This window comes from Mytilus edulis, chromosome 1, assembly GCF_963676685.1.
Source record: "Mytilus edulis chromosome 1, xbMytEdul2.2, whole genome shotgun sequence".
NCBI lineage: Eukaryota > Metazoa > Mollusca > Bivalvia > Mytilida > Mytilidae > Mytilus > Mytilus edulis.
In genome coordinates, this window is record NC_092344.1 from 89,861,160 (window position 1) to 89,873,228 (window position 12,069).

Consider the following 12,069-nt stretch of genomic DNA (forward strand, 5'->3'; position numbering starts at 1 on the left):
GTATCTATAGGGTTTATTTTGAAATGGTCATTGAGTACTGATACATATTTTTAAAGTCATTATTTCTTCTTCAAGCGTGCCTTTCTCTCTGCATGCCGTGCTTTGCTCTTGTTATGATTTGGGTGCTAAAGATTTACATATTTTTTTAAATTAAGATGACAATTGTTTATCAATGTTGAAATCCTGTCAATCGATGAGAAGGGGACAACAAAAAATGATGGAATCGCATGTTCTACTAAATGAACAATACAAGGCATATTGACAGGGTAGACTAATAGATATTGACATATATTGAAGTGTCACTCAAAATCAGAGAAAATGGTTTTGGTGATGATTTCAATCTATTGTAAACTTTTTAGTTTGATGTTGAATAATTTGATGTTGGTACATTAAGTCTGAAATTAACCCTTTCACGACCTGTCTAGACTTGAGCTTCGTGTTATTTAGCACTTTACGTATGACAAACGTTGAAGACCATTTTAACTTAAATGATGTTTTTTTCTCGGTAATAATGTTTTTTTGGGTCCTTTTAACCACAACCAACCCCCTGTTGTCCCTTTTAATACTTAAAGAGAGCAGTTTTTAATAAAAATTGAATAACACAATTAGCTTACTCCGAGAAAAAGTCTAACCGTAAATGACAAAATTAAAAGCTTTTAAAAACACATCAAACGAATGGATAACAACTGTCATTTTGCTGACATGGTACAGACTTTTTCTTATGCAGAAAATTGCGGTAAGAACCTGTATGTATTACTAGCTAAACATCTCACGTCTGTACATAAGAATAATATATTTATAGTTTAAATATGAAAAACTGAAAAGTTTCCATTTCAGAAAGACTAATGAAACAAATGCAATATTGTCTTGTTTTAATATAAAACAATTCTGAATCGAAATATACAAGCAAGATCTAAGATCTGAAAGCCATTGTAAAAATGCATAATATCATATATAAACAACTGATAGTCTTTAAAAATCTTCTATATGTTATGAGAAAAATATATACATCATTTGAATACAAATTGTCATACTACCACTATCATATACAATGTTCTGTATTAGACTGAGATTCTATTTAAAATTGATGTCAAGTATTTGCTTGTTAAGTTCTGAATCTAAAATTGCTGATTTGTTACTGTTTGATAAACGATATGTATTTTGCAAATATGATGTATTCTGCACTTCATAAAAGGCTGAATGTAAATGATTGCCTCTTCTATAGTGTCTGTCTATCGGGTATGAAACTGGATGAATATTATAGTCTTCTGTATCAATAGAGCCTGTAACATTATGCTTCACACCACCATGGACCGGACAATCGTCGACATCTATATTTGAAGTGTCATCTGAATGACTAAAATCATTGGAATGCTGTTCTGTTTGTTGATAAACTAAAGAAAACAAACAGAAAACTGTTTTGAAGTGAAAAGGATTTCAATGGGGTTTTTTGTTTGTTTTGTCTTTTTTTTTTTGTTGTTGTTATTTTTTATTTGTTTTATTTGTAAAGTGAGTTTGTCCTTTCTAAATTGTCGTTTTTTTGCGTTTGTACATACATTCCAATTTATACGATAAAATATTTTACCAGATTACCTAATCCAAAACAAAAACAAAAACAAAAACTGATCGGCTGTTTTATCGCAACTTCTTACAACATTTACAATCAAAGCTAACTGAGACAGAACAGCAACAATTAAGTCTCACAAGACTAAACAGTAACATATACATGCAAGCCCAACAAGACAAAACAGTTACACTTAGATTCAAGTCCCACAAAATCAATATAGTGACATTAACAGTCAACTTCACGGTATAAAAAGTAACATGTTACCACGAAGACAATATCAAGTCATCAAGATATCAACATAATAAAGAAAACATTTTTCCTGATTAAAGAACAAAGCAAAAAATAGTCAACAAATCCAATACAGAACCACACTTAAAACTGGAGTTATCATCATGGCCCCTGGAACGTTAATCTATGCACTAGTTTTGAGTGTGATTCTCTATATACGATTGTTTTTATTTTTCAACAGTTACAAAAAATGCTGTAGCTGTTTAAACAGAATATCAGATTGCTTTTTAAGAGGGATGATTAGTTGACATTTAAAATATATTTTGAAAACAGTGTTTTATTTAGGGTTGATTATAGCTGTTTATATAAATCAAACGAGTTTTTGACTATATGTGTGATGTGAAGATGAATAAATATACCTTCAGATGGTTCACTTTTCACTTTACAGCGGTCTGTAATGTAAAAAAAATATCAAATTATATTTTGTAATTATTTCGAATTTTCTTTTTCAAAAAAAGATATATAGAACATAAATTAAGTGTAATTTTGCATAAAATTGTGTCAAAAATTTGCACGAAACTATTTTTTTCATGTAAAACTTCTAATTTGAATATCAATTTACTTGTATTATATTTTGTTTTGATCTAACAAAGCAATATAGAAAATTCAGCCGAATTTTGTTTATGAACTTATCATTTAAGTTTATAAAATGGAGCTAGTATAAGGCAACTTTTCAGACGCATGAACTCTTAAATATGAAAACAAGATATTCAAGTATGAATCTATAACACAAAATCAGATTTTTACGTGACAATTTTCTGTCAGATACAATTATTTTGTATTTTGAATTCTGTCTTAATTTTCGTGTAAGGGCTTCAACAAAGTCTGCTAAAATTGTGAAAATAACCTCATTTTAGGATCTTGAGATTAGTATTTGAACACGAGCCAAGACCTTACATTAAAAAGATATTTTGCTGCAACATGGTTCAAACAAATAAGAAGATAATTTTGGTAAGGGTTTGGTTCATTTATAATTTCTACAATTACTAGTATAGTTATACTATATTAATAAGTGCAGCAACAGAACGCATGATCGAATAAACTTTTCTATAATAAAAGTGAAAAAAAATGTCAATTAAACAACGGATGTTATAATGATATCATTTCATCATTGTTTTTTCTTAAAAGTGCATTAATAATAAATACGAAGATACGTTAAAGAGACATGAACTAAACAATACTTACAATGCTTATAAAACAGTACCCCTATGATGACTGACAGTATGAGACAAGCTGATACAGCCACTCCTCCGATTATACCATCATTGTTAGTGCTTGATCCCGATAAATGGTCAATGTTTGTGACTTCGATCGGGTCGTTGGTAATCAGATTGGGTGATAACGACGGTAAAAATAGTTTGGCTGTACCTTAAATAGCAAATAATAAATATACTAAGAAGTAAACATTAACATTGTAAAAGTAGAACGTACTTGTATAGACTTTGATCTTCGTCAAATGAAAGAGAATAATAAAATTAAAACAAGTAAGCACATATAAATACAAAAATATAAAGTGTTTCTGAATGAGGTTACTTAGAGAGGCAATATAAAAACAAAAAAACAAGTCTTTTTCAACTGATTATTATACTTTGTTCTTATGTTTTGCTGTTACGCCGCTGTCCAACGTTATAGGAGGGTTGAGCGCTCAAAAACAATTCTAACCCCTGTCCAAAGTCAGGAGGAAATATTTCAGTAGTTTTCGTTGGTTCATGTCAGTCATGTAAGTATTTGGTGATCGTATTTTGTTTGTTATCAATATGGCTATTAGGTCGTTAGTTATCTCTATCGGACTGTCTCATGTCAGGTCTTTTTATAGCCGACTATATGCTAGGTGTTTTTCTCATATTGTTGTAAGTCGAGTGGTTGTCTATAATTGCTTATATATAACCGAGAGGTTTGCCTAGCAGTATAACAATGTTCAACCAAATGCTTTTCCTAGAATTTCCAGTACCAAGTCAGGAATATAGTATTTGTTATATAGTCCTTTTCTATGTATGTTGACGTTTGTTTTTCCGTTTTTGTTTTTTGTGTTTCTGTTGTTCCGTTGTATTCCTCTTATAGCTTATGTGTTTCCATTGGTTTTACCTGGATTTGTTTTTGCTTAACCAAACTATGACTATTGAACACCAATATCCTATTGTTGCCTTTATTTACATCCACTTCATTTGAAGTTCGGTGTATAGATGTCTCATTGGCAATCATAACACAGATTCTTATTTCCTATATTAACAAGAATATGTGTCCATTGAACACAATGCCCCGCTTACATTCCACATTTCCATGTTTGCCATTTAATGGTCAATCGTCTTTTGAATATATGAAGTATTTGGTTATTCAATAGATTAATGATACTGTACCAAGTAGAAAATGCCCTGTACCAAGTCAGGAATATGGCCATTGTTATATTATAGTTCGTTTCTGTGTGTATTACATTATAACGTTGTGTCGTTTGTTTTCTTTTATTTTTGAGTGTAAATTCACATTGCGATAAGACGTGTCACGGTACTTGTCTATCCCAAATTCATGTATTTGGTTTTGATGTTATATATATATGTTATATTTGTTATTCTCGTGGGATTTTGTCTATGTGTGTTGCATTTTAGTTTTATGTCGTTGTTCTCCTCTTATATTTAATGCGTTTCCCTCGGTTTTAGTTTGTTACCCCGATTTTGTTTTTTGTCCATGGATTTATGAGTTTTGAACAGCGGTATACTACTGTTGCCTTTATACTGTATTTGTCAAAATCTTTTGGAATTTGTGTCCCACTGGATTCTCGTTTGATATATAACAGTCGTATACCGCTGTTTGAAAGTCATTAAAAGATTAGAAGAAAACAAATCTGGGTTACAAACTAAAACCGAGGATAACAAATCAACTATAAGAGGAAAACAACGTAACATCAGAAAAACTGGAGAGCAACAAAAAACAAACGACAATGCAACACACACAAAAACGAACTATAAGTTAACAACTTCAATTTTCCTGACTTGGTACAGGACATTTTAAGAAAAAACGGTGGGTTGAACCTGGTTTTGTGGTTAGCCAAACCTTGCGCTATTTATGGCAATGTTAAATATTACACTAAAACGACAACACTATATACCAGGAATACAGTACAAATAAATACAAGAACGTGATAACTATTTACAACATAACATCTCACCTTGTGTTGTTTTTAAATAATTTATATTGTAACAAAGCTCATAATCCTTCTTCTGAGTTATAAACTGAGACCTGGGTAATGTTTGAACGCAGACTTCACCAACAACTGGTATATCGTTTGGTCTTGTTGTTGTAAATGAACATTTTATCTTAAAATACTAAAAATAAGAATTCTGAGAAGTATTAAACATAACAAATCTTTGTATTAACACACATCAAAATCTTTTCCAAAGAAATGCAACAGAAGTTTAACTACAATATTTTTACTTACGACCTATTTTCTGTTTTAAGTATCAATATTTATAGAAACTTGAATTTGATCCCTCATGAAACATTGAAAGGTCACATTCAAGTTGAATCTTCTTCTCATGCTATCACTAAAAGAATCGCAAAAGTGGGTATTCAGTTAAAGTTTAAGATGATGAAAAGCTTGTTTACACTATGATCAGTTTATAGTTGTTTGTCTTTTATTTTTACAGGTTTTCGCTGTCGGCATTCTACAAAAAATAATTGTACATAATACCACGCAGATTTGTTTCATGTTATGCACATTTGTTCAGATTTGTTCCCCTCAGGAATTAACTCATTAAAGGGATCAGGAGGTGATTTGTGAAGTCCGATTTTCTCATTGACAAATAACCCACAATGCCTGTACCAAGTCAGGAATATGACAGTTCTTGTCCATTCGTTTTTGATGTGTTTTGTTATTTGATTTTGCCATGTGATTATGGACTTACCGATTAGATTTTCCTCTAAGTTCATTCAGTATTTTTGTGATTTTACTTTCCACATATCTGTTAAATAGTATATACCTGTGGTTGACCATTTACCTCAGTTCTAACACGTCGGGTAATTTTTAAGTGGTACATATGTATATCGTCAAACCCAGCAAGTATTATGATAATGAATCCGTTTAATTCTGAAAGTATAAAGATTACCATGATATACGAGGTGTCAATGTTTTCTGTTATAAGTATCATAACTGCACTGATTCTTTAAATTTTATCCCTTTGTGGTATTTTTTTATTTCCTTTTTCATATTTTTTTCTGAATACTTTATAATTTATAATTTCTACCTGGTTTTTTTTAAACGAAAAACGTGCACAATTTTGTTTTTATAAACAATAAAAATTCAAAACCGGGATATGTTTCAGTTTTCATTTAAAATTAAGAAAAAACTAAGTGAAAAATGTTTTTTCTGAAAGGAAGCTCTTACGAAATTGAAGATATTGAGCCCATAGTTCTATGAAATATCAGATCTGTAAATAAAACTCCTTAACTAGATTAACACAAACACAAACGGTTATTCTATCAACAGAATGAAATGTTAAAAGTGAAATGTAAGAAAAATACATTTAATGATAGAATAAAGAAAAAAATAACACGTTTGACGATTTTTTTTCTCTCGCGTAAATATATTTTAGGACTCAAACATTATCTAAGAATAAATTTTAGGTGATGGCAATAACTGCAAAACTCTTTTTTATGGTTTTATAGGGAGTTTTCCTTTCTTCTTTTTTCCAAAAAATACATGTCTTTTCTTATCGAAAAATTCTGACAATAAACAATAAATATATTAAAAATGTAATGTGTATGTCAGGATTTAAATTATCAAATTATTAGTTATAACCAGTTCTCTTATATATACTACGAATGGTTGAAGATACGTGTATAAGATCGTATAAGGTACCGGTATTTACTGTATCTTTGTTTGTGATAAAAAGAGGCAAAAGGAATACCAATAGGACATTCAAAACTCCTATTTCGAAGAGTTACTGACAACGTTATGTCAAATGAAAGTAAGACGGCGAAAAGACAAGTCTTCGGAACACTTGATGAGAATATAAATACTGAATAACACAAACTCTACCAGGGATGATCTCATGTGTTCACAAAGGTAAGCAGATCCTGAACCACTAGTGACACACGTCATGTTTCTAATGGTGAGTGTATACTCCTTATTCCGTTGGTTTAGAAATAAGCAGAAAAATAAACGATCTGGTTTCTTTCTCAATATTTTGATGAGACAATGGTTTTCATATCACTATATAAACAAAAGCAATTAGCATACAACAGAAATATATAATATGGAATAGACAACAATAGTTTACCGATGTTCAAATATCGTAAAAAAAATAAGACGATATAAATCATCAAAAACTTTGGAAATCGTATGAACTCTACGCAAGACCTGCATAGTATGTCGATAGGATAGCTGTCTTCTTCTGTAAACTTAAAAAATATTCGCGTAATTTCAATGGATGAAAATTTCGTACGGGCTGATTTTTTCGAAAATCGAACGATTAGTGCTCTCTGTTATATGTTATACTGTTGATTACAAACTAATCATGTTCGGCAGATTACGCGATCGAACATAAACGAAATAAGATTATCTTTGTGCAAAATTTTCAACATTTACACTAAGTTATGTTAATGCTGTAGTTAGCTTGTAGTTTTATATAAACAAGTACCAAATGAAATCATACCAGTGTAGTCTCTGGCTTTTGGAGATTCCCACGAAATAATCCAAGTTTTGTTTTCGGGGATTAACTTAATATTACTTGGCTTTACATTTTTTTGCACTCGACTGCTGAACATATCTGAAATCATAGAAAATACGTGAACATTCATGACATTGATTCAGTCAAAGATATATTATTAGAAATTCAAAAAATGACTATCTTACAAATGAAATGTTGGAACTGGTTTTAAATACAACAGTTTAATCAAACGCATTTATTTGAAAGTGCATCGACCAATTCAGAACTATGACAGTTAATAGCGAATTATTCCTATGTAATTCGAGATTTTAAAAGGAAGATAAGCATATAGGAACATTGATTTTCTTGGTATAATACCTATGTTTAGTTCATCTAATATTCATTTTCTCACATTATCCATGAAGGAATTCATGATATTGCACCTGCTTAGACTAGCATGTTTATATCCATAGATAATATTCGAATATAGGTACTACTATATCGTACCTTCATAATTTCCATATATCAAGAAAAGACTTGTAGTATGCGATATGGGTTTATCTCATTGTTAAAGGCCGTACATTGACCTATAGTTGTTTACATCTATGTCAATTGGTCTCTGATGGAGAGTTGTCTGGGTGGCAAACACACCACATATTCTTATTTTTATATTTGATACTGTCTTTTATATTACAACAAGAAGTAGCCACAACTTTTATCGTCCGTAAAATATTATCGAATAATTTAAAATACCTGGTATGCAAAATCTAGGACCTCTATCAATGCATGTCTTGTTAAATTTTTCCAATCGATAAATTGTCTGAAATAATCAAATGAGGCCTTTTTATATGAAAAATTTCTAATCTTCTACAGAACCACACGTTTTCGTCCACATTAATCTTCATTTGCTAGTACATTTTATATGAACTGCCATATTTGATAAGATTCGAATGAGCATCCGCATTTTTTGTGTTGAACATTTGCACCAATGTAAATACGGTGTATGTCAAATTGAATTGAATATGAGATTACTATTTTACCTCGGCTGTCTTCTTTTGAATTCTATATTTTTATTTTAAAGATATAAAGCCAATTTCCACTCCATCTATAGCGGTGACAAGGTCTAAATCAAAAAGTTTATAAAACATTTTGGAAGTTCAATTTAAAAGATATCTAAATATTTTAAAACCTTTATCTGTTTCATAAACTATCTACAAGTGTAATATATGGTTGCTAAAACTACGTGTATATCACTTCTTATTTTCCATTATTAATCAATTCAATCAATTTGTATGTTAAAGATAATAGTTAGCTTAAAACATTGGCTTTGGTTTCAAAGTGTTCATTTCAATCATTTTAAGAACAAAACTAAAAACCAGCACAAAATTTATAGAAATTATAAATTTGATGCAGTCTGAGGAGATGTAGTATTACTATGATGTTCCAAAGAATGGTGTTTTAATTTTATGATGGATGGATGGATGGATGCGGCCATTTCGCGTATTCACCTTTAATGTTTGAGAAAGCATAAAAAAAACAAAAACAACAGAGGATAAAAAAAATAAGATGTGGTATGATTGCCAATGAGACAACTCTCCACAAGACACCAAAATGACACAGAAATTAACAATATAGGCCACCGTACGACCTTCAACAATAAGCTTACCTGCTAAGTATAAGCTATAAAAGGCCTCGAAATGACAATGTTAAACAATTCAAACTAGAAAGCTAACGGCCTAATTTATGAACAAAAAAATGAACGAAAAACAATTATGCAACACATCAACAAACGACAACCACTGAACTACAGGCTCCTGACTTGGGAAAGGCACATACATATAAGGTTAAACATGTTAACGGGATCCCAACCCTCCCTCTAACCTGGGACAGTGGTGTAACAGTACAACATAAGAACGAAAAGGATAGTTTTCTCTTCGCGATTTCACCTGCACATTTTTGGTAATCGCGTTTTGCATTGTTGAATCTTCAAAGCAAAATTGCAAAATTTCCCCAACCCAACACCACAAAATACATTAGAGTCGTTGTTTATGTCCTAGTTGATCAGTGGTTCTTTAAACACAGCTGGTTTTCGGATATTGACCCCATTTATATTGATTTACTTATGAATTGTCTCATAGTTTGTCATTCCGAAGCCTTTAATATGTGACTATATGATATGCGCTTTGCTCATTGTTGAAATCTGTACGTGACCTATAGGTGTTTACATCCGCATCCTTTGGTGTAAGGTGGATAGTGTGATTTGTGATAATATCTCTTAACTTTGTTTTCATTATGATTAACTGAACCATCTTACCTGATCAGAGATGTTTTGGATGTTACAAACAAGTTCCGATAAACTCCTACCAAAGCAATATAGAGAAATCATAACAAGAAATACAATGTGCATGCTTCCTTAGTTCACCTTGTTTTGAAAATAAATGAAATATTTTTAGTCATATTTCTTGATTACGACGAGAAAATAATGATAAAGAAGACATATCTCTTAAAGCAAATACCATCAGCGATAAACAGTTATTATCACTATTGTGTGCGATTTCTTCTAACATTTTACAAGTACATAGTTAATGTAACTGGTCTTGAAACATTAGTATTTCAAAATAAATATAAATCTGCAGTTTTTTAAGCATTTAAACACAAATAAGTTTTTCTTCTTCTGATGAATTATAGTAGAAAAGCGTTTTTAACAGTAAGAACTGATCCGCCAAACATGTATGATGTTGTTGATCATATCTTAAGGAATGTTCAAACAAAATTGATATCTATAATCTAAAGTACAGTTAGTCGTTTTTATGAATCACTGACTCAGATTATGAGCTTACCTTATGACGGACTCACTTATTAATCGTAAAGGTCCGCGCGGTGACCTCTATAAATGTTTTACTTTTAAAGTAAAACCATGTTTATACAAGAAAAATCTCAGCTTGCAAAGAGCTGATGTACGAATCCAGAAAGCTAAATTAAACATAGTTACATATCCCCAAAAGAGGCCCATGCATAAAAGCAACAGTTTTTTTTTTCTCCCTAAGTATAGCATATTAATGACAATTTAGATACCTTATACTTTATTTGGCCGTACAGCTGTTTCGATTCGATTGTAATCGTTGAGTCTTTATGTAGACGAAATCCGCGTTTGACGCACAAATTATAAGCCTGGTATCTTTTTTGAGTACTGCCAAACAGGATTTTCAAATAAACTCCACAGACGAACTTCCTTAAGAATTGAATGCTGTTTTTTGTAAATTTATTGGGGTTTCCGCGCTTCATACTAAAAATGTGCGCACGGTCAACGCTTTTACGACCCTATAAAGTTACAAAAAGAAGCATTCAATACTTATAATTACATTTTTTATTTTAGCTAGAATCATGAAAACACGATTTTTATCAAGTTCCTGTGCACTTTATTGTGGGACCTCGTGTCATCATGAATGATGAATGATATTGTCTAATACAGTTGTTTCAGGAATAGCAGATGATGTGCAGTTAGCCAATCAGAATAACGTATTATAATGAAACATACATCATATGTAATTATTATCAAATGAAAAAAATATCACGGAAAATCCCTTATGTGATTGGAGAGTTTCGATACAGCATCCTTCTCTTTCTTTCATTTGATTTAAAATGCCAGTTAATAATCAGATCCCGCCAATCATAACCTGAATTAGACTTTTAGCGTCGGGGGAAAGTGTTGATGATGATACTACCGAGGGTGAACCTTATGACTAAGCTTAATACTGGCATTCGAAAGAGAAGTAAGCTCCTACAATTACATTATATTTTTATGATTATCCTCTCCCCCCTGAGTTAATCTTTTCTAGCGACTTCATGTGTGAGCAATACTAATTTCGTAAGGAATCCCTATATTAGCAAATTAATGAAAGTTAATAAAGGAGCATGTTTAAACCATTTTTTCCCTTCATTATAAATTTTAGATAACTAATGATTCATTGACTTTGACACGGGTGAAACATTTAGAATCGGGTCCGCTAAAAAAATGTATTCTTGGTCCGTTGTTTATTCTTTTATCTAGTGTTGCTACATACCCTTTCCATGTTCTTTCCGAACTTACTGTCCGTGGATTGCAGGGTGTAAAAAATAAATCCTCGATACTTCTGTCATTGGCTTACTTTCTTATTATTGTTACCTCATTTTTATTTGTATTTATTTTAGTACAATGTTAAGTAATATTGAAAAGATATCATAAAAATCAGAAATCATTTGGTAAATCATTCCTTTTATCTCTATAGTTTTATTTTCAAACCTAACAAAGCTTCTCTTAATATACACACTATAGAACAAATCTCGTTGAGTGCAAATGTGTGATACCTTTAGGTTAACCAAAATATTAGTCAATAGAATAAATAGATATTATTCCGTAGCAGTTATACAGTCTTCTTCAAGTCTTTACTTACGTTGTATGATCAACTAAGATACTTCTGAAATAAAACAACTAGTAATTCTATACTTGAGATGCCACATTCAATAGTTATTGTTTCTGGTTATTAACCCGTTATAAAGACACTTTGATATCGTGACCAGTAATCATTTAAA

General features: G+C 31.0%; 1 protein-coding gene across 2 annotated transcripts; it reads right to left on the reverse strand.

Moving 5' to 3' along the window:
• Positions 1 to 863: 863 nt before the first annotated feature.
• Positions 864 to 9,953, reverse strand: LOC139494243 (uncharacterized). 2 transcript variants are annotated; one of them, XM_071282421.1, is made up of 8 exons: positions 9,812 to 9,953; positions 8,251 to 8,317; positions 7,504 to 7,617; positions 5,848 to 5,936; positions 5,019 to 5,175; positions 3,041 to 3,223; positions 2,215 to 2,247; positions 864 to 1,394 (listed from the first exon to the last, which is right to left on the reverse strand). In XM_071282421.1, the coding sequence occupies exons 1-8, from the start codon at positions 9,902 to 9,904 to the stop codon at positions 1,075 to 1,077; spliced, it is 1,056 nt and encodes a 351-aa protein (XP_071138522.1). In that variant the 5' UTR covers positions 9,905 to 9,953; the 3' UTR covers positions 864 to 1,074. The 2 variants fall into 2 exon arrangements, with proteins under 2 accessions (XP_071138522.1, XP_071138516.1); XM_071282415.1 differs by having other exon boundaries at positions 5,830 to 5,936.
• Positions 9,954 to 12,069: the final 2,116 nt, after the last annotated feature.

Excerpts from the sequence above, each read along its gene's own strand:
- LOC139494243 (XM_071282415.1), bottom strand. The coding sequence starts at position 9,904 with ATGCACATTGTATTTCTTGTTATGATTTCTCTATATTGCTTTGGTAGG. Across the intron at positions 8,318-9,811 it reads TCCAAAACATCTCTGATCAG|ACAATTTATCGATTGGAAAA; the intron begins GTAAGATGGTTC and ends TGATTATTTCAG. Across the intron at positions 5,176-5,829 it reads AGGTAAATGGTCAACCACAG|TATTTTAAGATAAAATGTTC; the intron begins GTATATACTATT and ends TCTTATTTTTAG.